Source organism: Myodes glareolus, chromosome 10 (genome assembly GCF_982192425.1).
Source record: "Myodes glareolus chromosome 10, mMyoGla1.1, whole genome shotgun sequence".
NCBI lineage: Eukaryota > Metazoa > Chordata > Mammalia > Rodentia > Cricetidae > Myodes > Myodes glareolus.
The window spans coordinates 21,851,812-21,877,352 of NC_142035.1; the positions used below are offsets into that span (position 1 = coordinate 21,851,812).

At 43.9% G+C, this 25,541-nt stretch overlaps 2 protein-coding genes across 5 annotated transcripts in view; one reads left to right on the forward strand and one right to left on the reverse strand.

Annotated features, from left to right (window-relative positions):
- Window positions 1–16,278, reverse strand: part of Rpn2 (ribophorin II) — a 42,286-nt gene extending 26,008 nt beyond the window's left edge. For both annotated transcript variants that reach the window (XM_048440890.3, XM_048440889.3), the window contains exons 1-6: window positions 16,147–16,278; window positions 13,326–13,519; window positions 7,409–7,504; window positions 6,597–6,772; window positions 1,693–1,768; window positions 584–718 (exon numbers count right to left, since the gene is read on the reverse strand). In XM_048440890.3, coding sequence (XP_048296847.1) covers window positions 584–718; window positions 1,693–1,768; window positions 6,597–6,772; window positions 7,409–7,504; window positions 13,326–13,519; window positions 16,147–16,159 — 690 coding nt within the window. In that variant the 5' untranslated portion in view covers window positions 16,160–16,278. The remainder of the gene's footprint in view (window positions 1–583; window positions 719–1,692; window positions 1,769–6,596; window positions 6,773–7,408; window positions 7,505–13,325; window positions 13,520–16,146) is intronic.
- Window positions 15,934–25,541, forward strand: part of Mroh8 (maestro heat like repeat family member 8) — an 84,051-nt gene continuing 74,443 nt past the window's right edge. For all 3 annotated transcript variants that reach the window (XM_048440884.3, XM_048440887.3, XM_048440885.3), the window contains exon 1: window positions 15,934–16,290. In XM_048440884.3, the coding sequence (XP_048296841.3) occupies window positions 16,007–16,290 (284 nt within the window). In that variant the 5' untranslated portion in view covers window positions 15,934–16,006. The remainder of the gene's footprint in view (window positions 16,291–25,541) is intronic.

The following is a 25,541-nucleotide window of genomic DNA, read 5'->3' on the forward strand; positions in this document are numbered from 1 at the left end:
CTTAAAGATATTATCACACACATTCTAAGTAAAACCATTCAGGCTAAGAAGTTCTTTAAAACAAACATCCCCTACCCCACCCAAATAAAACTCATTTTTAACAGTATCTGGAAGACACACACATTTCTCAGGGAAACAGCATGAAGAACTACATCCAGCAGCTGAGATTATCTGAATTAGCTGTTGCTAAGGATGAAGGGGAGAGGGGAGAACAGGCAATTCTGAGGTCCAGGGTACTTCCTGGGGGCCAGCAAAGAGGAAAGCACGCAGGAGACGGACAGAAAGGGCTGTCAGGAGGAGAAAGGAGAGTAAACCAGGGTGATACACTTGACCTTGCCCTGCTTAACAGCATGCAAGTGCCTCAGGCCAACAGGTGTGACAATGTACTATATGCCCACCACACTGACTGTCAGCCTCTTAGTACAGGCATTACACCTTTCTACTTCTCATTCTTAAAACCTAACCAAAATCATGAATAACAACACCCTGAGGTATGAAGCAGCCCTCTCTGGAAACAACCATCCTTGAAAGATAAACTCAACAATGCCTTTGTGTTACATGCTTGAGAATATCAGACAGGCACCTCCTTTATGGATGGTTCAGTCCCCACATGATCCATGAGCTTGTAGGTGGCAGCAATAAACAACGCTGTGGTTTCCAGTCCTTCCTCAAACTGGAGATACACGCCCCCTAATTCATCCAAGCGAGCAACAAGGTCCTGTCATAAAAAAATGGAGGCATATTGGGACACGGAGATAGTAGAAACAAGATACAAAAAGTACTGTTACCCCAGAGCTGGCCTTTCAGAGAAATCTCACTAACCCAAAGACCACCATAACCACTTAGTACTTTCTACAGAAGGACAGACAGGCAGAGTCTCTGGCAGCTCTGGTGGCATGCCTCCTGTAGGTCCCTGCACTCCTGCCAAAGCCTAAGAGCCAAGGTACTGAAACAGCCACCAGTTTGGGAAGAACAGTGATCCTGGCTGCGGTGTTGCCAGGAAGCATCACAACACAGATGGAGCCATGGCTGTCCACGTGGATAGCACCTATGAAGTAGAGCACTTCTCTTCAGTCAATGCTCCTGGGGAGCAGAATGACGCAGTTACTGTGCCTGTGAAGGACGCAGCAATGACACCGACAGAAGTGCCTGTCATCACTGGTCATACAGCTCTTGAGGGTGGCCCAAGGAACAGAATATCCTGTGTATAGGACTGAGCAATAGTAAAAGTGTGTGTGCAGGGATGGCAGCACACACTTAAAATCCTCGCTCAGGAAGATGCCAACTTTAAGACCAATAGGGGCTATATAATCAGACTGCCTCAAGCAAAAAATCCACAGGCAGCTAGTAATACACGGGTTCTTTTAACCTTACTGGCTCCTGTAACCATCATACAAGAAAACTGAGGCTCAGAGTATCAAACACCTTACCTACAATTACAAAGCCATAAGTGGCAAAGAGAAGCATTTGAGTTTTAGATTTATTGATTCTACAATCTAATATTGGCCTAACAAATATTCTCTAGGATATATTGATTAAATATAAAAAACACAAACATGTTGAACTTAACAGTCATGGATGTAAAAGATATAGTGTTGGCTAAAAGAAACCAGTCGTGTCTGCTTGCAAGACTGTCTTAAAGGGTGTCAAAGACAGGAGCTCAGAGACTTGTTTGGGGAAGCAGATTTATACCTCAATCTCCTCCACAATGTTCCTCAGGTCAGCCTGTTGTGATAGGTGGGATGCTGTCTGCAGAGCCTGGACCGTTCTGCAAGGTAAAGAAAGAGTAGAGCACTGAGACTAAGATTTAGTTAACTGTACAGAAACATGCCCGAAGGCATCCTCTATCTTGTACAGGATATTATGCTAGGCTGAAATTGGCTGCCTGCCAATCGTCTTTCTTACTCAAGACTAAAGAAGCATCATGTGGTAGATGTGTGTAACTTGTTGGACAGAAACCTTTAATCTCAGTACTTAGGAGGTAGAGGCAGGCAGATCTCTGAGAGTTTGAGGCCAGCCTGGTCTACAGAGTGAGTTTCAAGACAACCAGGCTATATAGAAAGACTCAGTCTCTCTCTCTCTCTCTCTCTCTCTCTCACTCAGTCTCTCTCTCTCTCTCTCTCACTCAGTCTCTCTCTCTCTCTCACGCACACACACACACACACACACCAACAAAAAACCTTTTCCTCAGATTTCCATTTCCACATGTGTACCACAGGACATGTGACTACCTACACACATAGACACACATAGACACACACACACCTAAATAACAACAATAACAAAATATTTTAAGGTGGAACCTGGCTGTTTTACACATGTAATATTTTTATTAGATTTTTTTTTTTCTGTTAATGCAGATTGTCTGGATGGAGAGCACAAATGCTTCTCTGGGTAAAATGAAGGAAGCTGAGGCCCCCTGGTGGTCAAATGGTCTGCTGCTTCAGCACAGAACTGGATAATTCCTAAGAGATGCCTGAGTCTGTGTAAATCACCACCTATCAAGCCAGTATCAGGTAATGCAGAGCAAGGATCTGTCTACTTATGTTGAGATCATACACTTCACATCCCTCCATGGAAAGCAAATTTCAGTAAGATGACAAGTTGGAAGACAGAAGAGTCACAATTTAAGGAGAGAAGTCCTGTGAACATTTAACGACTCCTACAGGACACTCGCCATTATAATGCACTTGAGAAAATGAAACCTGAATTTCCAAACAAAATAAAAATTCTCCATCTGCCCAAGATAAATGCCAGCTCAAAAACAGCTGCTAAGACAGTAAAAAAAGGACTTTTCAGTTAAGACATCATTTTTCTCTTCTTTGAAGTTTATAATGAGGTCAATCACTGTTTTCATTACTTATCCCCAGTTAGCAACAACCTTCCCTCTGGAACACTGCACTCTAGCACAGAGAAAGCCAACTCTGTCCTGCTCACATACAGCAGATGACTCAGAGAAATGAGTTTAAAGATCTTAGTTCAAGTGCTCCATTCATCCAACACTTCTGGCTTTTCAAGACAAACTTAAGAACAGACACTTCCTAGAACAACACCACTTACACATAAAGGCCAAACACAGACAGAACTAATTTACACCAGATTTTATTGACTTGGCCAAATCAGTTTCAATAAAATTAAAAGCATCCTGCCAATCTAACCTTCAGGATAACCCTACAAGACGAAGGCTGCTGTCAGATGGGAGAGCATCTGAGGCTGCAGGAGAGGAGGCATTAAGTTTGTTGCCACAGAAGTATCGCAGACAACACAGACTTACACAGTTCTATCCAACTCACAGCATGTGCCCTTTCTCACAGCCACACAAAAGTATAGTTCAGTCTTCATTAACTCTTTATTGGTCACACCCAGGGTGTCAGACTCAGGAACCATGTAAGCACAGCAGCTTAGGAAGTTAGTACAGTTCAAGCAAGGAAGCACCTCATTCCCCAAGAAGAGCTCAGCGCTAGGCTCTGCATACACACCATCTCTACACACACCCATGGTGTAAGGATTGTTGGCCTCATTGTACGATGGAACTCAAAGGACGTTATTAACTGGTCCAAAGTCCCATAGCAAGGAGGAACATACCCAGTGCTCAAAGCCAAATGTGTCTGATTCCAAAGCAGCCTAGCTTTCCTGTGCATCTTCCTATTGTGAAAGTTTTCTTTTCTTTCTTCCTTCCTTTCTTTCTTTTTTGTTTTGTTTTTGTTTTTGGAGACAGGGTTTCTCTATAGCCTTGGAGTCAGACTAGCTCTTGTAGACCAGGTTGGCCTCAAACTCACAGAGATCCTCCTGCCTCTGCCTCCCAAGTGCTGGGGTTAAATCTTTTTCTTTTGAGACAGGGTTTCACTATGTAACTCTATCTGGCCTGGACTCAGAGATCTGCCTGCCTCTACCTCATCTCTTGAGTGTCCCCCTTTAGCTGGCAGGAAATGGGAAGTTTTTGTTTTTTAAGATGGTAGTATAACAGTGACATTATGACATATGGTACTAACTGTGGATGCAACCCCACCAAAAGGGATTATAAATAGAGACAAAAACTAGTAGTCTGCCAGACAGGGCAGTACGTACTTTTAGCCCACCACTCTTGAGGCAGAAGCAGGTATATCTCTTTAAGTTGGATGCCAGCCTGGTCTACATAATGACTTCCAGGACAACCAGGACTATGTAGAGACCCTGTCTCAAAAAACAGAAACAAAACAAAAATAAAAGCAATAAATAAATAAAACCCAAGTGGTCTAAAATAAAAGACTTCTGAGAGCCAAGCACCAGGAAAATTATGCACAAAAGCATGTGTGTGAAAGACACAGTCCTCAAGTCAGTACTGACCTTGTAACATGAGCAGGGACTGAAATGACAATGAGAGCGTCAACTGACTTGATCGCTCCCTTAACAAAGCTTCAAGTTTAGAAACAATCTGGTTGTTGCTTCCCAACTCACAAAATTCAGGGAATGAACTGGCTTTTTTGTTGGCGTGCACATGCATGCGCATGCCCTGGCATGTATGTGCAGGTTGGAGGACAACTTGTAGGAGTGGGTTCTCTCCTTGCACCATGTGGTTTCCCTGAACCAAACTCAGGTTCGTAGTATAAGGGCAAACAGATATACTCAGGGGCCACTCCGAGGGCCTGGTTTGATTTGATTTTTATGGTAGTAGGCCTTATGTATGGTAGGTAAATGGTTTACGACTGCTCTTCATTTCCAGCCCCTAATCCCACAGTTCTGAAAGGAGAAACTGGCACCATCAACTTACTGTTAAAGCATTAACAGGTGTCTCAGTGAGGTTCTAATTGCTGTGCTGAAACACCATGGCCAAAAGTGACTTGAGGAGGAAAGAATGTACTGGGTTACGCTTCTGTATCATCATAGTTCATCATCAAAGAAAGCCAAGGCAAGGACTCAAACAGAGCAAGAAGCTGGAGGCAGGAGCTGAGGCAGGATCACCATACACTGGCTTGCTCTCCATGGTTTGCTCAGCCTGCTTTCTTATAGATCCCAGAACCACCCAGCCCAGAAATGGTACCAACCACAAGGGACTAGGTCTAGGTCCTCCCCTACCAGTCACTAATTAATAAAATACACTACAAATTTTCCTACAATCCGATCTTATGGAGGTATTTTCTCAATTGAGATCCCTCCTCTCAGATAACAAAAGCTTGTGTCAAGTTGATATAAAACTAGCCAGTACAGCCAAGCAATGGTGGTGTATGCCTTTAATCCCAGCACTTTGGAGGCAGAGGCAGGTGGATCTCTGTAAATTCAAGGCCAGACTGGTCTACAGAGTGAGTTCCAGGACAGCCAGGGCTACACAGAAAAACCCTGTATTGAAAACAAACAAACGGGCTGGAGAGATGGCTCAGAGGTTAAGAGCATTGCCTGCTCTTCCAAAGGTCCTGAGTTCAATTCCCAGCAACCACATGGTGGCTCACAACCATCTGTAATAGGGTCTGGTGCCCTCTTCTGGCCTGCAGGCATACACACAGACAGAATATTGTATACATAATAAGATAAAAAATATTTAAAAAAAGAAAACAAACAAACAAAAAACAAAAAATCAAAAACAAAAAACTAGCCAGTATGACAGAGCTCCAGGTACTCCACATCAGAGGTTACAATTAAATGGGGAGGCTCTCTCTCTCTACACACACACACACACACACACACACACACACTTATGCCCTTTGCAGAGGACCAGAGTCTAATTTCTAGACTATGTTATCCCCTGAGAATCCATGTGCCCAATAGACGCTGATCCTCACAACTCCAAGAGATCCAGTAAGGCCCTGTTCTTCACAGAATCCCTAGTGTCCACATCCCAACAGCCCTGACCAAGCCTCACCAGAAACTGTACGCAGCTCACTGGCCTCATTGGCCTTTGATAATCGACCCTTGCTCCACCCTCCAGCCTATCTCTCTATGATGGGTGGCTTGCACTGCCTCAGCCTTTGCCTTCTGCCTGAAGAGCTTGAAGATAATGTCTGTGAGAGTTCCTCAAGGCCAAGGACCAGACCCTTCTGCCTTAATCCAAGCGCCAGTCACCGGGAATAGGGAGATGGCCTCATTGGTAAGTGCTGCCACACAAGTCTGAAGTCCTTAGCTCAGACTCCTAGCACCCATGTAGAAGCTGGACGCAGCAGTGTCTGCATCCCCAGCACTAGCAGGAGGATCTGTGGAGCTCATTAACCAGCTTGTCTCAAAAAACATAGTAGAATGCCAGGAGGTAGTACATGCCTTTAATTCCAGCACTCAGGAAGCAGAGGCAGGCAGATCTCTGTGAGCTCAAGGCCAGCCTAGGCTGCATAGCGAGTTCCAGGACAGCCAGGGCTACATAGTAAGACCCTGCCTCAAATAAAAAACAAATATGAAAAAAGGTGGAAAGTAACTGAGGAAGACACCTGGTATTACCTCTGGCCTCCCGATGCAAACCCACACACACACCCACGCACGCATCAACATAATGGTATCTGCCACATCTAGCAGAGCACCTGGCACACAGCAGATGTCCAGAAATGCGTGCTGCAGCAATGAATGAACCCTCTCAGGTTAGTCACCAATACAAATCAAATGATGCTCAGGAAGTGTTCCAACAGACAACTTACGCCAGCACAGTCTCCTCCTTGCTGAGACGAGCGGTAAGGGCACCAAGGGCTTCATGGGACGCCAAGGGAAGGCCAAAGCCACTGAGCGCTGCAACTGCATGGTAGATCTGGGCAACAGAGGAGTCTTCACTGACTGCTGCCAGAAGCAGATCTTTGGTCTCATTTGAAACAGATATCTGAGGAAGGAACGGCAGACAGAGCTAGAGCAGGTTCTGACACTCTGTGAAAGGCATACTGACAACAGTATAAGCATGGCTGTTAAAACCATGACCACCAAGCACCCCCTGAATTAAATGTTCACAGAGTTAACACTACCTCTGTTCTGAGTGATTTTTTATCAATTTAACACAAGCTAGACTTACTTGGGCAGACAGAACCTCAACTGAGAAAATGCCTCAATAAAACTAGCCTGTAGGCAAGTCTGCAGAACATTTTTTTTTTTTTTTGATTAAAAATTGATGTGGGAGGGCCCAGACTATTGTAGGTGGTGTCACCTCTGGGCAGGTGGTCCTGAGGTTTATAAGAGAGCAGGCTGAGCAAGTCATGAAAATCTCAAGGTCTCCCGGAAGAGATGAGAACTGTAAGAAAAAGCAATCTAAAAGTCACTATAGCAAACCCTTAAAGGAAAAAACATTTTCTTACAGGAATAAAAATCATGTTCCAACCTACACCAACAACTCCTCAATTTTAAAAATTATATTAACAATCTGACATTATGCTCCCTCTAAAAATGCACCTTACTGCATATAAACAAACAAACAAACAAACAGATAGATAGATAGATAAAAGGCAGTATAGGAACCTGGGCTCACCTCACAGCCTGAGAGAACCTGGCTCGACTGGGCAGCATAGAAGAGGGAATCCACGTTGCTGGGGTCAAGGTTAGACTTGATGAAGGTACATGCTTTCTAAACAGGGAAAGTCAGAGATAAGCAATGACATAATGCAGTAAGTCGGAAAGGAAAAAGTGCTCACGGAATAAATAAAATTCTAAACCATTTATGGAGGTTTACAGTGTGAATTATTTGAGATATAATTGTTTTTCAACAGTTACTTTTTAAAAATATTTATTTATTTACTATGTATACAATATTCTGTCTGTGTGTATGTCTGCAGGCCAGAAGAGGGCACCAGACCCCATTACAGATGGTTGTGAGCCACCATGTGGTTGCTGGGAATTGAACTCAGGACCTTTGGAAAAGCAGGCAATGCTCTTAACCGCTGAGCCATCTCTCCAGTCCTCAACAGTTATTTTGCACAGGACACTATTACCCCAAACTGCTGACTTCTTCACACAGGAAACAGCAGGCCTGAGATGGATAGACACCATTTAACAAGTGACCTGTGACCTGTGTGTGCGGGTATCACAGGGCTCTTCCTCCTGATGAGCACAGGCCCTTCACATACACCATAACTGGGACGCGAGTATCAAGTGGCTGTCAAAGCGCAGAGTGAGAGTGTCCTGACACCAGGTGTCGCCGGTTTTCTAGTGCCATGTCTCCAAAGCCAAGTGAAACAACCAATCAAAAGTGACTTAAGGCCTTCTCCTTTTTCACCTGCCTTCCTGGCTCAAGCACAGCATCCTCATGCATCCCACCACCCAGACCAGACCCTGGGGAACCGCTGTTGGCTAGTCTCTTCCCTCCAAGGCTACTCAGTCTACTTCCTACTTTCCTATTCAACTGACCCTTGGCTTGTCTCTGCCCTAGGGCAGGTACTTGTCAACCTTCCCCTGACTGTTACAGTCCTTTTTTTTACCTGCCTCAAGGCATGTGATCTATTCCACACACTGTAAGGCTAAACTCTATGAAATACAAAGTACCCATGTTGCATTACTATTACAGGCTTCCATGGTTCCCATCATTCCCAGAAAAGAACCAAGGTTGCCAACATAGTATACAATGTCTGAGTGGCATCCCCCACCCCCTGCTGTGGCAGCTTCATCAGGAGGGCCCACCTCAGGCCCCAGAATCTTATTCTCTTTTCCTGCACTTTCTCCTGAACTGTTTTCCTGCCCTTGGTGATTTCTGCCTGGCACCTTTTCCTTGTCTTCTGTCTGCCAAATGAGATCTTCCCTTCGCCTCTGCACCTGTCTCATAGAGCCATTGTTTATACTCATCCCATGATAGATGACAGCCCCCACTTTGCCCTGTGCTTCCCAAAGCACTGGCTGCAGGTACTCAGTGCTGGTTGCCTAAGAACACTGCGCTCAACACAGTAAGCGAGCACAAAACAAAATTCTAGCCACTTCTGTTCTGCTGAACTGCAAGGGAGAAAAGTTACACTGCTAAACATTTATTTTAAATGAGATAGTATAAAAATAATGGTGGCACATGCCATTAATCCCAGTAATTGGAAGGCAGAAATAGGCTGTGAGTTTGAGGCCAGCTTGGTCTACACAGTGAATTCTAGGATAATCAGGGCTATGTAGAGAGACACTGTCTCAAAAATAACAACAACCCACCCCTCCAGCCGTTCAAAATTTTTGGCCGATCCAGTCAAAAGTGGGTGTATCATTTGGTACTGGGGGTGTTGCTCAGATATTTGCCTAGCATGCGCAAGACCCTAAAATCACAGAAAAGCCAGGCAGTGGTGGCACATGCCTTTAATCCCAGCTCTTGGGAGACAGAGGCAGGAGGATCTTTGTGAGTTCAAGGCCAGCCTGGGATATAGAGCTAGTTCCAGGATAGCCAGGGATGTTATACAGAGAAACCTTGTTTCAAAACAAAACAAAACAATAACAACAATATCACAGAAGGAACCTCTAGGAAAAAGTAGAAGTGAGTGAGACCAAGCGGCTAGGCTACATTGTGTCATGTGTCCCTGCAGGGCTACCTCACTCAGAACAAAAACAAACAAACAAAAACAATCTTTTAAAAAATGTTAGAAAAAAACTAAGATCCTTAAAACAAAGGAGTTTCAACTTGAGTGCAGTATGAAAGAACCAGAAGGAAGGTAGGATGGTGGTGGTGCACACCTTTAATCCCAGCATTCAGGATGCAGAGGCAGGAGGATCTCGAGGCCAGCCTGGTCTACAGCAAGTTCCAGGACAGGCTCCAAAGCTACAGAGAAACCTTGTCTCAGAAAACCAAAACCAAACTGAACAAACAAAAGAGCTGGGGTAGGGGTAAAAGAAACCAAGTACTCCATCGTGTATAAAGCGGGGTCTGAAAAGGAAACTGGTTACTCTATGAGGGAATGCTTTCCACACACAACAAAGATGCTAAGAAGTGCTCTGCTGCCCTCTGGTGCTCTAATGAAAAGACAGCACCAGGTGCCCAAAGTGCTAAGGTACCTTCTTCCCCAGCACTTTGAATGAGAGTCACAGTGCCTCTAAGGGATTTAAAAGACCCTCTGCATGGACATTTTTACTATCTTAAGTTCATAGAGAAGCAAGCAGCTCAATTGAGGTTGCTCCTAACTTGGAGAAATGGCCTTCAAATCCAGATAGCCTGGCTATATCCCTACTGGAAGAAGCTGCTAAAATGGAGTAGACTCAGCACCAGTCTTCCTCTGATGCTTACAAGGACTTCATGATGTGGGCAGCACAGCTTTAACAGCAGCGGGAGTGTGGAATAATAAAACATGCTACGGACCTTCCATGAGTGCTGCTCTCTCCAGCCCAGGGCTGAGGCTTTGACTAGCTCTTCTAGGGAATACTTGGCTCTAACTGTAGCTGTTCTCCACATTCCAGACATTACCACTCCACACACATCCTCACCTTGGCTTCTGTGCCCTTTGGTAAAACCCCAAGGGTCTCAACATCCTCCTGAGCAAAGAACCACTGTGCTTTCTTCTACCTTCCTTCCTGTCAGTCCCCTAAATGTAATCAGATATCATGCCCTACATGTCTCTTTCCTGCCCACCCTCCCCTCGCTTCCTCCAGCATCAGCTCCCAGCCCCTCTAGTCTCCTCTTAGACCTCACACTGAGCAAGCATTTCCTCTGCCACTGTTTCTAATGCCCCTGCTCCAGCTGCCCGAGACATCAACCACTAGGCAACACTTCAAGCACTACTAAGCCCCAGGCTTTGCAGAGGTTGCTCTCTCCATTATCTCATCAGCATAATCCCTCTCCCTCAACTGACAAGCCATAATGCATTCCTAAAGTTCAAGTCTTAATTTAAACAAACGCATTCATCCTTTGTCTCTCAAGCTGCTGCTGGCTTCTCTTCCCAGTTCCACTTCAGTTCACAATGCCAGTTCTAATGATGGCCCCTCACAATTCAGTTCACACCATCAGCCCTAATCGATGGCCCCTCACATCTCAGTTCACACCATCAGTCCTAACTGATGGCCTCTCACACTTCAGTTCACACTGTCAGCCCTAATCGATATCCCATCACACTTCAGTTCACACTGCCAGCTCTAATCATGGCCCCTCACACTTCAGTTCACACTGTCAGCCTTAATCGATGCCCCTCAAACACCGCCAGCCCTAATTGATGGCCCCTCAAACTTCAGTTCACACCACAAGCCCTAATCGATGGCCCCTCAAACTTACAACACCAGGAGGGAACAATTGTAAAGGAATGCATTCAACCTAAATTTCATGTGGAACTCCATGCCACAGCTCAGAAGGCACTATGAGAGCCTCACTCCTCTACAAGCCTCAAACACAAATCCAACTAAAATCTGACATTGGTCCAACTTCATTTGTTACATTTTACAATACAAAACCTCTACTAGTTGCCACTGACTCTTGAAATAAAGCAAAAAGCAAGGCAACAGCATAAATGATGAGCTTTTGTGTGGAAACACCTTATCATATAATACTTTCAGTATTAGTGATGTAGCAAAAATATCTCAAAGTGTTGGGAGGTCTTGCTGGTCAGAGGTTACAGTCTATCACAGCCTGGCAGTTTTCTCCAAAGTTAGATGACATGGAGACTCCCTCCCTAATAGTGAGACTTCCTGCTCTCTACCTGCCTTTATGTGGAGATTGTCCCTTGGTTCAAAGGACTGACCTTATCTGAAAGCTGTCTCTAAGCCTGGATGCCTGATTTATCTCTAGCGTGACCCTCTGCTATGGGACCCTGCTGCCACATACGAAGCTTTATGATAGGAGCATGTCACTTGATGCAAATTAGGGTTTGTCCCTAGGCTTCCCAATTCTATATATTCCCTATATTCAGGAATAAAGCTAAGTAGATTAGCTTTATTTAATAAAGCTAACTCATCTCCTGGAGGGCTGTCTCTGTCTCTGTCACATCCACAGCCGTCCAAACTCTGCTCCTCGCTTCTGCTCCCTCCACCCTTATGGACCAACAATCCCGAGGAAGAAGCAGAAGCACATCAAAGCATCCTGACAATCAAGGATGCATACTATAATGAATAGTAGTACTATGGTCAATGAGATGACTCAGCTAGCAAAGCTTCATGTTGCCAAGCTTGACAAACTGAGCTTGATCTTTGTCATAAACAACCTGTAGGAATTGGTTTTCTCCCTTCACCATGTGAGTTCTGAGAGGTGAACTCGCTAAGGTCACCAGCTCTGGCAGCAGGTACCTTTACTCACTGAGCCATTTTACTACATGAATGGGTGGTTTTCAAATCCTAAATCTATGGGAATTTCTTATGAAGTCATAGAAAACAAGAAATACTCAGGGAGAATGCCTTAGTCTAACTGTCCATGATTTTGTAATGGCTACACACCCCTTAGCTGTTCCTTGTTGTAGAATATTAGTTCAAGATGTGCTCCAAGTGTTTCGTCTGTGGAACATTTGTTTAATGATACAAAGATGTGTGGCATTCTTCTATGCTGCTTTTGGTTAACTCTGTAAAGCTGTGTTACTCTGTTTGCTTAAAACCCCTGAATGGTATAATAAAGAGCTGAACAACAAATAACTAGGCAGGAGAGATGATAGGCAGGGCTGTCAGGCAGAGAGAATAAATAGAAGAAGAAATCTGGGCTCAAGAGAAGAGGGAAGAAGGAGAAAAGGAGAAGGAGTGGATGACACCAGGGGCCAGTCACAAGCCACAGAACCAGCCATGGAGTAAGAAGGGAAGAAAGGTATATAGGATAGAGAAAGGTAAAAGCCCAGAGGCAAAAAGTAGATGGGATAATTTAAGGAAAGCTGGCTAAAAAGAAGCCTAAGCTAAGGCTGGGCATTCATAAGTAAGAATAAGTCTCTGTATTTATTTGGAAACTGGGTGGTGAGCCTTCAAAGAGTAAAAAGTAAAACAACAATAGTTCCTAAATTCAGAAAGTATTTTTACTGCACTGTATTCTGCTCACCAAAAGTAGAATAAGTCCAAACTGCCGGACACAATGGCTGTCACTGATTAATGCATGTGAGTCCTCCACCTTGAGCTCCTTTAAGAGTTGTTAGCCATGCACCTAGCACTTTACAAGCACATGTTATGGGGCTGGGGAGATGGCTCAGTGGCTAAGAAGTACACAAACCAAAAACACTGTATTGAGCAGTTTCACAGATAGAGTTCTGGTAAATTTCAGAGGCTCTGACTCACTTTTCTCCTTTCCCTTAGAAACACCCAGCTGGGGGCTGGAGAGATGGCTCAGCTGGTTAAAGGCACTGGCTCCTCTTCAGAGGTTCTGAATTCAATTCCCAGCAACCTCATGATGGTTCACAACCTTCCATAATGGGACCTGATGCCCTCTTCTGGCAAGTAGGCATATATGCAGATAGAGCACTCATTTAATAAAAGAAAGGAAGAAAGAAAGATTAGGCTCTCCCAAAACACTATAAACAGAAGAAAGGCAGCATTACCTTGACATCTGGCACCTGTGCCCCAAGACTGTTGAGTCCCACGATGGAGTAGAAGGCAGACTCCAGATTTGTGAAAGGGCGCTCCAACGAGGCTTTCAGTCTCTCCACATCATGCTTGGTGAGGTAGTGGGTAGGTGTCAGAGCCTGGGTGCTGGCTATGATTGTCAGGGCCAACAGGAAGACAGCACTTGAACCTTGGAGAGAAATGGCTATTAAGTACATGCCACATTACCCTGGGTCCCAGTCCCAACAATGATGCACTAAGGTCTGGGAGCCCAACCATGTGGGAATGGGTAGGGAATACAGGTTTAGCCTCGAGATGGGGGAATGATGACCTCCATCTTCGACAACCAAGACAATCTTTCCTGCAAGCTCCAGGAATCTGAAGAACAAGACCACACCATTCCCAAGTAAAACTTCCCAGGACAGAACAAATCCTGAATCCTTAAATCGTGTTTCCCTCTCAACCAAACTCCTCCCCGGCCACTCCAACAGCTTTCTCTTTCTAGCCTGTTCCTTAAGGAGCCACATTCCTACCCAACATACTTTTTAGGTTCTCCTTAATTTCAGCTTTCAGCTTCAGTATTGTTGGGATGAGTTCTGCCCCAGTACAATGAAGAACCTAGCCTCTGGGCTACAGAGGAACCAGCCACCGCCTTAGCTCTCAGGCATAAAGATGACAAGTGTCACCCCTGGGCTTGTTAGGAGTTAAGGGAGAAAGGTTCTAGAATAATGACTGTCCTGTAAAGAGCACTCTGTACAGTATCAGCTGCTGCTTCCATGATTGTACTTGCTGGTATAGCCACTCAGCAAAGGCGCACGTCTTTAGTCCCAGCACCCAGGATGCACAGAGGCAGGTGGATTTGAGTTTGAGGCCAGCCTGGTTTACAAAGCGAGTTCCAGGACAGTCAGGACTACACAGAGAAACCCTGTTTCATGACAAAATAAGAATAATAATAAGATGAATATGAAGGCTGATTTCTCTGCTTATCTGTAAGCTCTAGGCCCCTGGAGCAGGAGGAGGCTAAAAACTATTTCTCATGTTTATTTCAGTATTTCCAAATCTTACAGACTGCCAGGTATGGTATGCACCGAGTAAATATTTAACGAATACATGGAAAGAAAATCCAGTCCCATCTGTGATCCCCCAGGGGACAGGAAGAAATTGTAGGAATGGCATCTATCTTTCATTAAAAATAAAAACCGAGGGAACCTTGTGAATAGGCTGTCATGAAACATGAAAGAGTGAATTGCCTGTCACCAGAGTTAAAAGCATTAAAAGGCAATTACAAGACTAACATCAATGGCCCTAAATGCTTTGCCTATAGCTCAAATTTAATCTGAATTAGAATCCTTTAAAGGCATTGCTTTACAAAGAAGAAAACTGAGGATTACAGTAGCTTATACATGGCTGGTCTTGGTTGGATTCAACCCAGTCAACACTACAGAGTCCGTATTCCACTTAAAAAATTAAATTAAACTGGGGGTGGGGTGAGGTCATAGGAAAACTTGGGAGTCAGTTCTCTCCTTCTATCACATAGTTCCATCTGAAGCTCCAGCTCCTTGGGTCATCTTATCAATCCCTTATCAACAGGGCTCAATGACAAGAACCTTGACCCCCCTACATCTTGATAGCCCCCTACCTTTTTCTTTCTTTTTGAGAATGTTGACAGAATACATAACTCACAGAGAATTACTCTTCTAGGAACAGTAGTTACATGTAAGTCTTGGTGTGTTTGCTAACCTAAATGTGAAAGCGCTTTAAAAAGTGAGAAGCCAGTATGCTCAGAGGTAATGGCTTAGTGCAGAATTCGTTCCCTGGGTCTGGGTATAGTCCCTCTCAGCGCCGACGCTAAACTGAAAAGTCAAAGCGCTCTATAATGTGCAGTATCCAGCAATATATAGAGGATCCTCTGTGTACCATGAACTTGTTTTTCTCTCAGTGCTGGGGCCTGAACCCAGCTCCCTAGACCCTGCCCTAAGACATGTAACTGAGACTCAAACTGGACACAGTTTCGATACAAATTCTGTCTAACCACTTGACTACCAAATCGAAGAGTGAAATAGCAAGTTTTGTTCTCTGTGTTCCGGGATCCCAACTACTCCTCAACCAGGGGGAATAGCCAGATACACCCAAATGGTGATTTTGAAAAAGACGACACTAAGATCCACACTACTGTGTCCATTCACATCTACCCTGCACTGTTAAAAGCAAGCACAGCATACCATCTCACACAGCTCTTACGAAGCAGATACCAGCTGAGAAACTGGGGTGCAGAGAGGTTAAGTCCCTGGCACCTGGTCTCACAGTGACTATGCGGCCGGTTACAGGTCTGCACCTCTAGTATTACTTCATAGCCTAGGCATTAGGCTAGGTGAGTCGTCTGTCCCTGTCAGGGAGAAAGAACCAAAACCCCAAGAAAGTGCAGTGACGTGGTGAAAAGGCTTTCAGGACGCCAAGTGCGGCTCCCAGACAGGTTGTAGGCCGCAGGTACCACTCCAATGAATGAAGGAGGCCAGGCCCGGGGTCCGCGCTGCCGCGGTTCGCGCTGGGCCTCGCGGGGACCCGTAGCCACGCGTAGCACACACCCCCACTCTCGCACCAACCCTTCGGGTCGCCGGCACTTCACCAGAGCTCGCAGCCCTCCGTCACACCCACGACCCCGAAAGCGCCCGAGCCCATGCCCCTGCCCCGTAGGGGAGGGGAACCGCGCCTGGCCGGCGCCCGTGTGGTTCGCACTAGCCTCCCGCGGGCGACGCCCCGCTCCCCAAAGCGTGTCGGCCGCGGGGCCCCACTGTTGAGCCATGCGCAACGCCTCACCCGGCGGCGCCATTCCTCCGAGCAGGCCCCACCGGAGCCCGAGCAGGCAGACTTCCGCTCTGGGAAGCGGCTCCAAGAGCGCGCCGGAGGGGACGCCAAGGACCTGCAGCACACGCCGGCTGCCGGGATGGGCTCCCGGCAAAGGTCAGTCTCGGCGGCCGCACTGGGCAGGGACGCTCGCAGCAGCCGCGGCGTGGCGGGTCCAGTCGTGGCGTGCGAGCCGCTCTCAGGGTTGCTGCTTGAGAACCCGCAGTCTCCCCCGCGCCGTGGTGCACTTGGAACCGACTACCTCCCAACCGTCCGGCTCTGGCCGCCACCCGGACGCGATTGGACGGGGACTTGGGCTGGGCCTGAGACGGGGCCGCCTCTGATTGGCCGGTGCTAGTGAGTGGCCGGAGGCGCTGTCAATCTCACGTCTCCCCGGCAGCCCGGCCAATTTTAAAGCCGTGTGAAGGGAGGAGAGGAATACAGTGACGTGATTTTGAGCCCTTTAGGCAAGTATGGTAGAAGGATTACTTAGATTGTTAATAACTGGCTTATGAGTGGATTTTACCCATTTTTCAAGCTAGTGAGCCATACAGTAACTCCGAGGAGCATTTTAAAGAAGATTTTATTCCTTGAGAATTTCATACACTACATTTTGATCATCTTCATTCCCTTCCCCCAGCTCCCTACCCACTCAACTTCATGCTCTATTTCTCTCCCTTTCTTAAAAAAAAATCAAAAATAAACTAAGCATGGAGCCCTGCCCTGGAGAGTGAGTGGTTGATATACCCAGAGTTACTCTATTGGAAAAAACAACTGACTTTTCTTCTCCCTTAGCTGTCAATTATGAATAGCTTTTTGGCTGAGGGTCTTTTGTGCCCACTTCCCCTTCTCTGTCCTGGGGCTTTGTGTAGCTTGAGTTTCTGCAGATATCCTGCATACTCTTGGCGATCTTCGTGAGTTCGAGTTCGTATTGCATCTTCCCCTGTTGTATTTGGAAAATGCTGTCTCTCTGGAGCCATTCACCACCTCTGGTTCTTAAAATCTTACTACTCCTCTTCCACATCCCTGAGCTTTGAGGTGAGGAGTATGAGATAGACATCCCCTCTAGGGCTGAGATTTCCCAAGTCCGCAGGTTGATCAGTAGTGGGTTTCTGTGTTGGCTGCCATCTACTCCAAGAAACTTCTCTGGTGAGGATAGAGGGATGCCCTGATCTGCAAATTTAACAGACTCAAAAGGGAAGGCCAAACTAGAACGTAGCTCCAGTTACTGAGCATTTACAGTACAGCTGGTGAAAGATTTACCACGGCGCGGGTGACCCTGGCAGGTCCCACTGCCCCTGGGAGAGGCCTCGGCCGGCAAGAGACAGACAGATGCACCATGTGGAGAGAGCTTGGGTATGGGGTTTATTTAGTGGGTACGAAAGGTATGGGAGGGTAGGGGGAAAGAGCATTCTACATACATGATTTCATTTCCTCTGCCCTTACTCTGTGATGTGTGCAGTGGTGTGCACTGTTACTATCGCCTGCTGGCTACAATCTGCTTTTAACTATTGTGAGCATGTCGAGAGTGGTACAGTAGTGGAATTCTTCCTATCTTTAGTGTTGCCCCAGATATTCTTCAGCCACGTAGACGAGAGTCAGTTCTGTGTCTAGTCAGTGCCACTCCTCCACGTAGTAGTCATTAGCCCCACGCAGTTATTCCACTTTGCACTATCAAAATAAGGAAAATTTAAGATTCAGCTCCTCAGTTGTACTAGCTATGTTTCAAACGCTCACTAACTCAACCAGGGTAGCCAGCAGATGTTGTACTGGGCGATTTGACAGATGTTTTCATTATCCCAGAAAGTGATATCAGGTAGTGCCTGTAAGGCCTACGTTTACTCTCCAGGCCAAGGTTACTTGATATGTATGGTTGAGGCATTGAACCAGCCTTGGGCTGGAGGGGCCACAGCAAGACTGAGGCTGTAACAATCTTATTGAGAGCAATCGGACTTTTTATACCTTTATCAGAAACAGAATATAATGGTGGTTTCCAGGATCAATGCTGTAGTAGTTGCCAGGATACAATGACCTTCGCAAGCTATACAGGGTACACAAGATTAATGTCCAAGACTAATTGTCCTGTCAGACTTCCAAGGGATTTCTAAGGGAAAATACAGAGAAACACAAAGCTGCCTAAATGCTTCACTGCCTGAAGAGTCCCTGAATCTCTCCGGAACTGAAGGTACACAATGCCCCAGGAGACTCTAACCTGAAAAACCTATGACACATACCTCTTAAGATAGCTAGACCAGACCAACTCCATGGTTCCCTGTAAGTGCCGAGCTAGAATACACTTAAAGAATTCTACCAATTCAGTAATAAGACAAGCCAATGATGTGCTAGAGAAAGAGCCAGCTGTTAAGTTTTCAAGAATTTTGCAAACTGGTTAAATCTAGCTATTTAGAACATAATTACAGCCATAAAGGGAAAGAAAACATACTGAAATAAAGACTCATTTCCTGATCTGATTACCAATGTCTGAGCATTTGTTATTGTCTGTACACATGGAGTACCTCACCAGCAGAATGTAAGAAGGGAAACATTTGTAGCTTGATTTTAGCAGTGATTTTGGAGTATTTATACCATAAAATTGGCATATGTGGCAAAGTAGAACTTGACTTGTTGATTTGTTGATTATCCAAACTTAATGACAGAGAAAAGGTTACTAAAGTTTAAGATGTGTCACATCTGGTATGGTGGCACACACTTGTGATCCCAGCACTTGGGAAACAGAGGCAGGAGGATATGAAGTGCAAGGTCATCCTCAGCCACATTATGAGTTTGCTGCCAACCATGGCTACCACACACCCAAAGTGTTATGTCTGCAAAATGTACATTGTCAATAGTTTTACCATGTCTTTGCTGTTGCTGTTATGTCTTACTTATTGAAGTCAGTGAAGAGAGCCATCAGTGGTCACTTAAGAGTCACACTTAGATCGGGAAGGGAAAGGAGAAAAATATATAGCTCAATAAAAAAAAATAATAAAAAAAAAACCTTAGGTCTGGGCTCAGTAGTAGAGTACAGGCCTAATATGCATGGTATCCTGGGCTAGAGCCTTAGCACTAAAGCTAAAGAAAACACACAGACAAGAAAAAAATCAGACTACATACCAACAACCAGGTATGGTAGCTCACGCCTTTAGTCTCAGCACTTGGGAGGCAGAAGTAGGAGGTCTACATAGTGAATTCCAGGAAAGCCAGGGCTACATAGTGAGGCCCTGTTTCAGAAAACAAATAAACATACAAACAAAAAACCATAAACCAACAACCAACTGCAGAGACCTGGTTAAAAAAAAAATTGGGTAATAAAATTTTAATAGATTCCTCATCAAAAAAAATGTACAAATGGGAAATAAACAAATGAAAACATGATCAACATTGTTGCTGAGTAAGACACGCGCAAATATTGCTAAACGTCCACTAATACAGTCAGCAGTATCCAACACTGTCAAGGGTTCCAAGCAACTGAAGTGTTCCACAGCTAAGGAAAAGGTAGTGCGCATTAAAAGAAAAAAAAAAAAAGAAAGAAAAGTTAGTGCGCAGCCGTTCCGGAAAGTTTCTTTAAAAGACTGATATTTTCACAAAAAGTCAACTATACAACCCAAACTTTCCACTCATAGGGTGTTTGATTGTTTCTAAAGGTTATTATTTGGGACTGGAAAGATGTCTCAGCAGCAGTTAAGCGCACTTGCTGCTCTTGTAAAGAAACTGGGTTTGATTCCTAGCTGCCACAAGGTGGCTCACAACGGTCAGTTAGCTCCAGTTCCAAGAGATCAGATGTTCCTCCATCTAAGCACTAGGTACGCACCTGGTACCGACATACATGCAGGCAAGACTTTCATACATGTTAAAAACAAAATCTCTAGAGGTTGGAGAGATGACTTAGGAGTTAAAAACCCTGGCTGCTCTTCCAGAGGACTCTGGTTCCATTCCCAACAACTACATGGCAGCTCACAACTGTCTGTAACTTCCCTGCTGGTCCTACACAGGCTTGTAATACACAGACATATATACAAGCAAAATACCTATACATACAAAAAACCCTTTTTGTTTTCCTTTCCTTCTTCCTTCCTTCCTTCCTTTCTTTCTTTCTTTTTTTTTTTTGAGAAATGATTTTTAGCTCTGAATGTCTTGGGACTTGCTCTGTAGACCAGGTTGCCCTTGAACTGACAGATATCTGCCTGTGCCTCTGCTTCCCAAGGACTGGGATTAAAGACATGCACTACCACAACCCAGCAAAAAAATAAAATCTTTAAAAAGTTACACAAATAAAAAGGTTATTATTAAAGAAATACATGCATATAGAATAAATTTCAAGTTTATTGGTTTCAAGATTTCCCCCAAATTAAGCTATGTGATACTCTTTATGAAATATATGACAAAAAAAACAATGACACTGTGTTTGATGGTTGATTTTCATTGTCAAATTGTCTGGATTAAGAATCACGAGGGAGGCTGGGTGGTGGGAGTAGCATGTGACTTTAGCCCTAGCCAGCACTCAGGAGACAAAGGCAGGCAGATTTCTATGAGTTCAATTCCAGTCTTGTCTACAGAGTGAGCTCCAGGACAGCAAAGAATGCATAGTGAAACCCTGTCTTGAAAACAAAACAAAGCAAAACAAAACAAAACAGAAATCTACAATCGCTAGATGAGAAACACTTATCTAGATGTGTCTATTGAGGGTGTAAAGTAAAAGAAAACTTTACTTGAATGTTGGTAACACAAGCATTCATCAGTCTCTGCTTCTTGATTGTAGTCACCTGGGATCAGCTATCTTGCCCCACTACTCTCATGTCTTCCTTTTGGGATGAACTGTCTCCTGAAACTGTGAGCCAAAAATAAACCCTTGTAAGCGGAGACTGCTCATTTATTTTCCTGCTGCCCAGACCTGAGTAATCACACAGAAACTATATTAATTACAACACTGTTTGGCCTATTAGCTCAGACTTACTATTAACTAACTCTTATATCTTAAATTAACCCATTTCCATTAATCTGTGTATCACTACGAGACTGTGGCCTACCATAAGGTTCCAGCAGCATCCTTCTCCTTCAGCGGCTACATGCATCTCCTTCACTCTACCTACTCTCTCTATATATCACTTCCAGCTTGGCTATATTCTGCCCACCATAGGTCCAAGAAACTTTATTCATTAACCAATAAGAGAAACACATATACAGAAGGACTTCCCGCATCATCTCCCTTTTTCTGTCTAAATAAAAAGTAAGGTTTTAACTTTAACATAGTAAAATTACATATAATAGAAACAGTATCAAGCAGGAATTACACTTACAGTATTTAGTCTATTTGTATCTGCAAAGTTTCATATCTAATTTATCTTTTATCATAACTAAGGAAAACTATAACTATCTGTCTTCAACTCTTTAAAGACCCCAGAAGGATATAATATTGCCTAAGTAAATAGGAAGTACATTGTAAATAGCTTCCAAAACTTTAGAATTGACAGAGGCATCTCGCTGCCCAGACAGTCACCCACAGTTCTTCTGTAATGTTGGGGCATCCATCTTGAGCCTACAGGCCTATAGTATCTGGCATACTTTTCCATGAAACAGGAAATTTCAAAGACAGTTCCTCCTATATTGGCAGTTTATCAGTCACTTTCTTCTGTATCCTGCAGAATGTCTGGCAGACTCTTTCATGAAGCAGGAACACTGAAGGACTGTCTCACCTTTAGGCAAGTTCAGCAGTCATTTTTCTGTGAGTCCTGCATGTGCAGCATAACATCAAGCAGTCCAAGCAAGAGCAGTTTCTTGCTCAGATGGCTAGCAAACTCCATAAGGAGCCTCTTTGTACAAATGAAGCATCTGAAGAAGTGAGAATCACCTGGAAAAAAAAAATCTCAAGAAAAGGAGTAAATTGGTCCAACAGAATTGCACACTTCCAACAGGATAAAATTTCACAAATCTTTCAAAGTATTTGTGTTTGCTGTTCTCTACAGATATGTTAGGCAAATGGTCTTCATGTAGCACAATTCAATTTCTGTGAGGCTGTGGCCTACCGGTAAGGTTCCAGCGGCACCTTTCTCCTTCGGCAGATATATGGCATCTTCTTGACTCTGCCTACTCTCTCTATTTCTCTTCCAGCCTGGATATATTCTGCCCTGCCATAGGCCAGAACAGCTTTGTTCATTAAGCAGTAAGAGCAACACATAGGCAGGAGGACGTCCCACATCAGCCCTCCCTTCTGAGGTGGCTTCTGTCAGTATTTTGCCACCTCAGCAGGAAAAGTAACTGCTAACAGTATACAGCTGCACCAGCCATGCTTTCCAAGGAAGAAAGATTGGAAGTCTTCTCTCTATTGGCTCTCGTTTTATCTTTTTCCTTCCCTCTTTATTTTTTTTTTATTTTGTTTTTTTAAGACAGGGTTTCTCCGTAGCTTTGGAGCCTGTCCTGAACCTAGCTCTTGTGGTTCAGGCTGACCTCGAACTCACATAGATCTGCCTGCCTCTGTTAAATATGAAGTAATAGTTAACAAATATTAAAGATACAAGCTTGAGATGATTGCATATGACTTCGAAATACACTCAGATTACATAAGCTTGATTCCTAAATACCTGCTTCAGACTCAAGCCTGAACTCATGTACAGGAAGCCTAAGGTTAGAACTAGTTAGTACTCTATTATGACCATTAATATCAAACAGAAAGTTGTTTATTTTTTATTTATTTATTTTTTGGTTTGGTTTTTTTTTGAAACAAAGTTTTTCTGTAGCTTTGGTGCCTGTCCTGGAACTAGCTCTTGGAGACCAGGCTGGCCTCGAAACTCAGAGATCTGCTTGTCTCTACCTCCTGAGTGCTGGAATTAAAGGCATGCGCCACCACCGCCGGGCTATTTAAACAGGAAGTCTAAATTGTGAGATAATATTTAAACCTTAAGAAAAGTTTTAAAGGGTCAAAATAAATCTAAGGGATATGAGATCAGTGTCAGTATAATAGTCCCTAGATTTTGGTTTTCTTCTGTCCCATACTAGGTAGCTCCTATGACATGAGACAGAGACTTTGGATTCTTTTTTTTTTTTTTTTAACAAACATGCTTGGGTTTAAAAAAAGAGAGAGAGTCACACTCCAATTTCAAAGTCAGCTTTAGTTTTTATTTGAACTGGGCCTACATGAAGACCATTTGCCTAACATGTCTGTAGAGAACAGCAAAAACAAACACTTTGAAAGCTTTGTGAAATTTTATCCTGTTGGAAGTGTGCTATACTATAAGGCCAATTTACTGCTTTTCTCGAGATTTTTTTCCCCAGGTGATTCTCTCTTCTTCTCCTTCTTCAGATGCTTCATTTGTCCAGAGGTCTTTAGATTCCATAGTTGGAAGCTTTTATTCTCCTGGAAAGACAAAGCAAAACTCTGTCCAACCTTGACTTGGGGGAGTTTTCATTTTTGTCAAGTTGAATTGCCACTTTGTTGAATAAAGTTTTGCCTCTCCTAATCAAGATATCTCTGATATTTAGATCAAATTTTTATCAATTTTGGTGGTTTCCATAGCTTTCCTTCTCCTGTGGAAATAAAAGCAAAATCTCTTCCCAAATGTAACACATACTCTGGTTTCCATTTTGAGGTCAACACATCTTTAAAGAAAACAGGGTGATTTAGTTCAGTGGGTTTTTCTTTCTATTATTCAATGTCTCTCTGAAGCTGTTGTTCCGTTTTCATTAACATTTAAAAAAATTAAAGTTAGTAAGAGGTCTTTATTACCTCTTTCTGTTTATTAAGCATTTCTTTTAAAGTGTGATTATATTTTTCTGTAACTGCTTGTCCTGTGGGATTGTGTGGTATACCTGTGGTATGCTTTATGTTTTAATATGCAAAAAACTGTTTTATTTTACTAGAGACATATACTGGAGCATTGTGAGTCTTAATTTGTGCAGGTATCCCCACTATGGCCATAGCTTCTAATAAATGTGTAATTCCAGGCTGCCTTTTTAGAACTCACAGCAGTTGCTATTGAAATAGTAAATATGTATCTATGGTGTGTTGCAAATACTTTAATTTTCCAAACTCTGCAAAATGGAGCACATCCATTTGCCAAATTTCATTTCTTTGAGTACCTTAGGAGTACTTCCTGCCTATAGTGGAGTTTGGTTATACAGGGAACAAGTAGGATATTGTCTTAGGATTTCCTTGGCTTCTTGCCAAGGGAAAAAAATTCTTTCTTCAAACCTTTGCTACCAACATGGTGTTTCTTATGAAATTCTGAGTCTTTTAATTTTTTTAAAGATTTATTTATTTATTTATTATAGATAGTGTTTCTATATGCATGTATGCTTCCACATCAGAAGAGGGCACCAGATCTCATTACGGATGGTTGTGAGCCACCATGTGGTTGCTGGGAATTAAACTCAAGACCTGTGGAAGAACAGCCAGTGCTCCCAACCTCTGAGCCATCTCTCCAGCCCCAGTAATAACCTTTTCCAAGGCTTGTATCTTATCACTAGTATATTTTTCTACGTTTTTTCTATCTTATCAGTCAATTTCTCATATTTGGTACAGTTTTCAAACCATTTTTAAGGATAAAATATGCACTGCCAAATTGATAATAATTATGACAGACATTAAGTCTATCCCAGATAAGTTGTTTATCCCTTCATTTATCTTTTCTCTTTGCATCCCATCCATGGTAACAATAAACAGAGGGAAAAAATTCCCTGCGTTGAGGTTTGTCCAATTTTTTAACATGGGAAAGGTCTTAATATTGTCCTTCCCTCCCTTCTTTTTCTCTCTCTTTTTAAAAAAATACTTACTTATGTTTAATTAAATTATTTATTTATTCGTTTAATAGCCTAGTTCGTTATTTAAAAATTCCCAAGTATGGAATTGTGCAAAGGTAGTCAGATGTAGTGACGATGTTCAACCAGCAGGTGGAGTAGGCGCGACACCAAAGCAGCTCAGGCTCAACACGCTAGGAGCAAACGTGTAAGGCAGCCGGACTAGCTTAGCCCTGGTGCCTTGTGCCGCTGAGCAGAATTGGATTGAGAGGGTAGCGGAGGGGTAGCGGAGGACACATGAAGAATTGTGAGGAGCCGTGGATTTGTGCCCGAGAGACAGCAACGGAAAACCCCAGTACGCAGGAAAGCGGGCTAGATGGAGCTGGTGGGTGGGGGACTGGGGTGGTTGGTGTGGTGGAATCACTCCGCCTTTGCGTGGTTTACTAATGCCGGCGTGAGCACTAGCTAAAGCGATTTCTTTTACCGTTTATTATAAAATATAACTCGGGGACAAATATTAAAGATAAAAACCTGAGATAATCGCAAACGACTGGGAAGCACACTGCCACTCTTCGCGTCGCAGCTCAAAAAGACCAGGCAACCTTCCTTTCTGCCTCGTCCTCTGGGGCCTTTCTTTT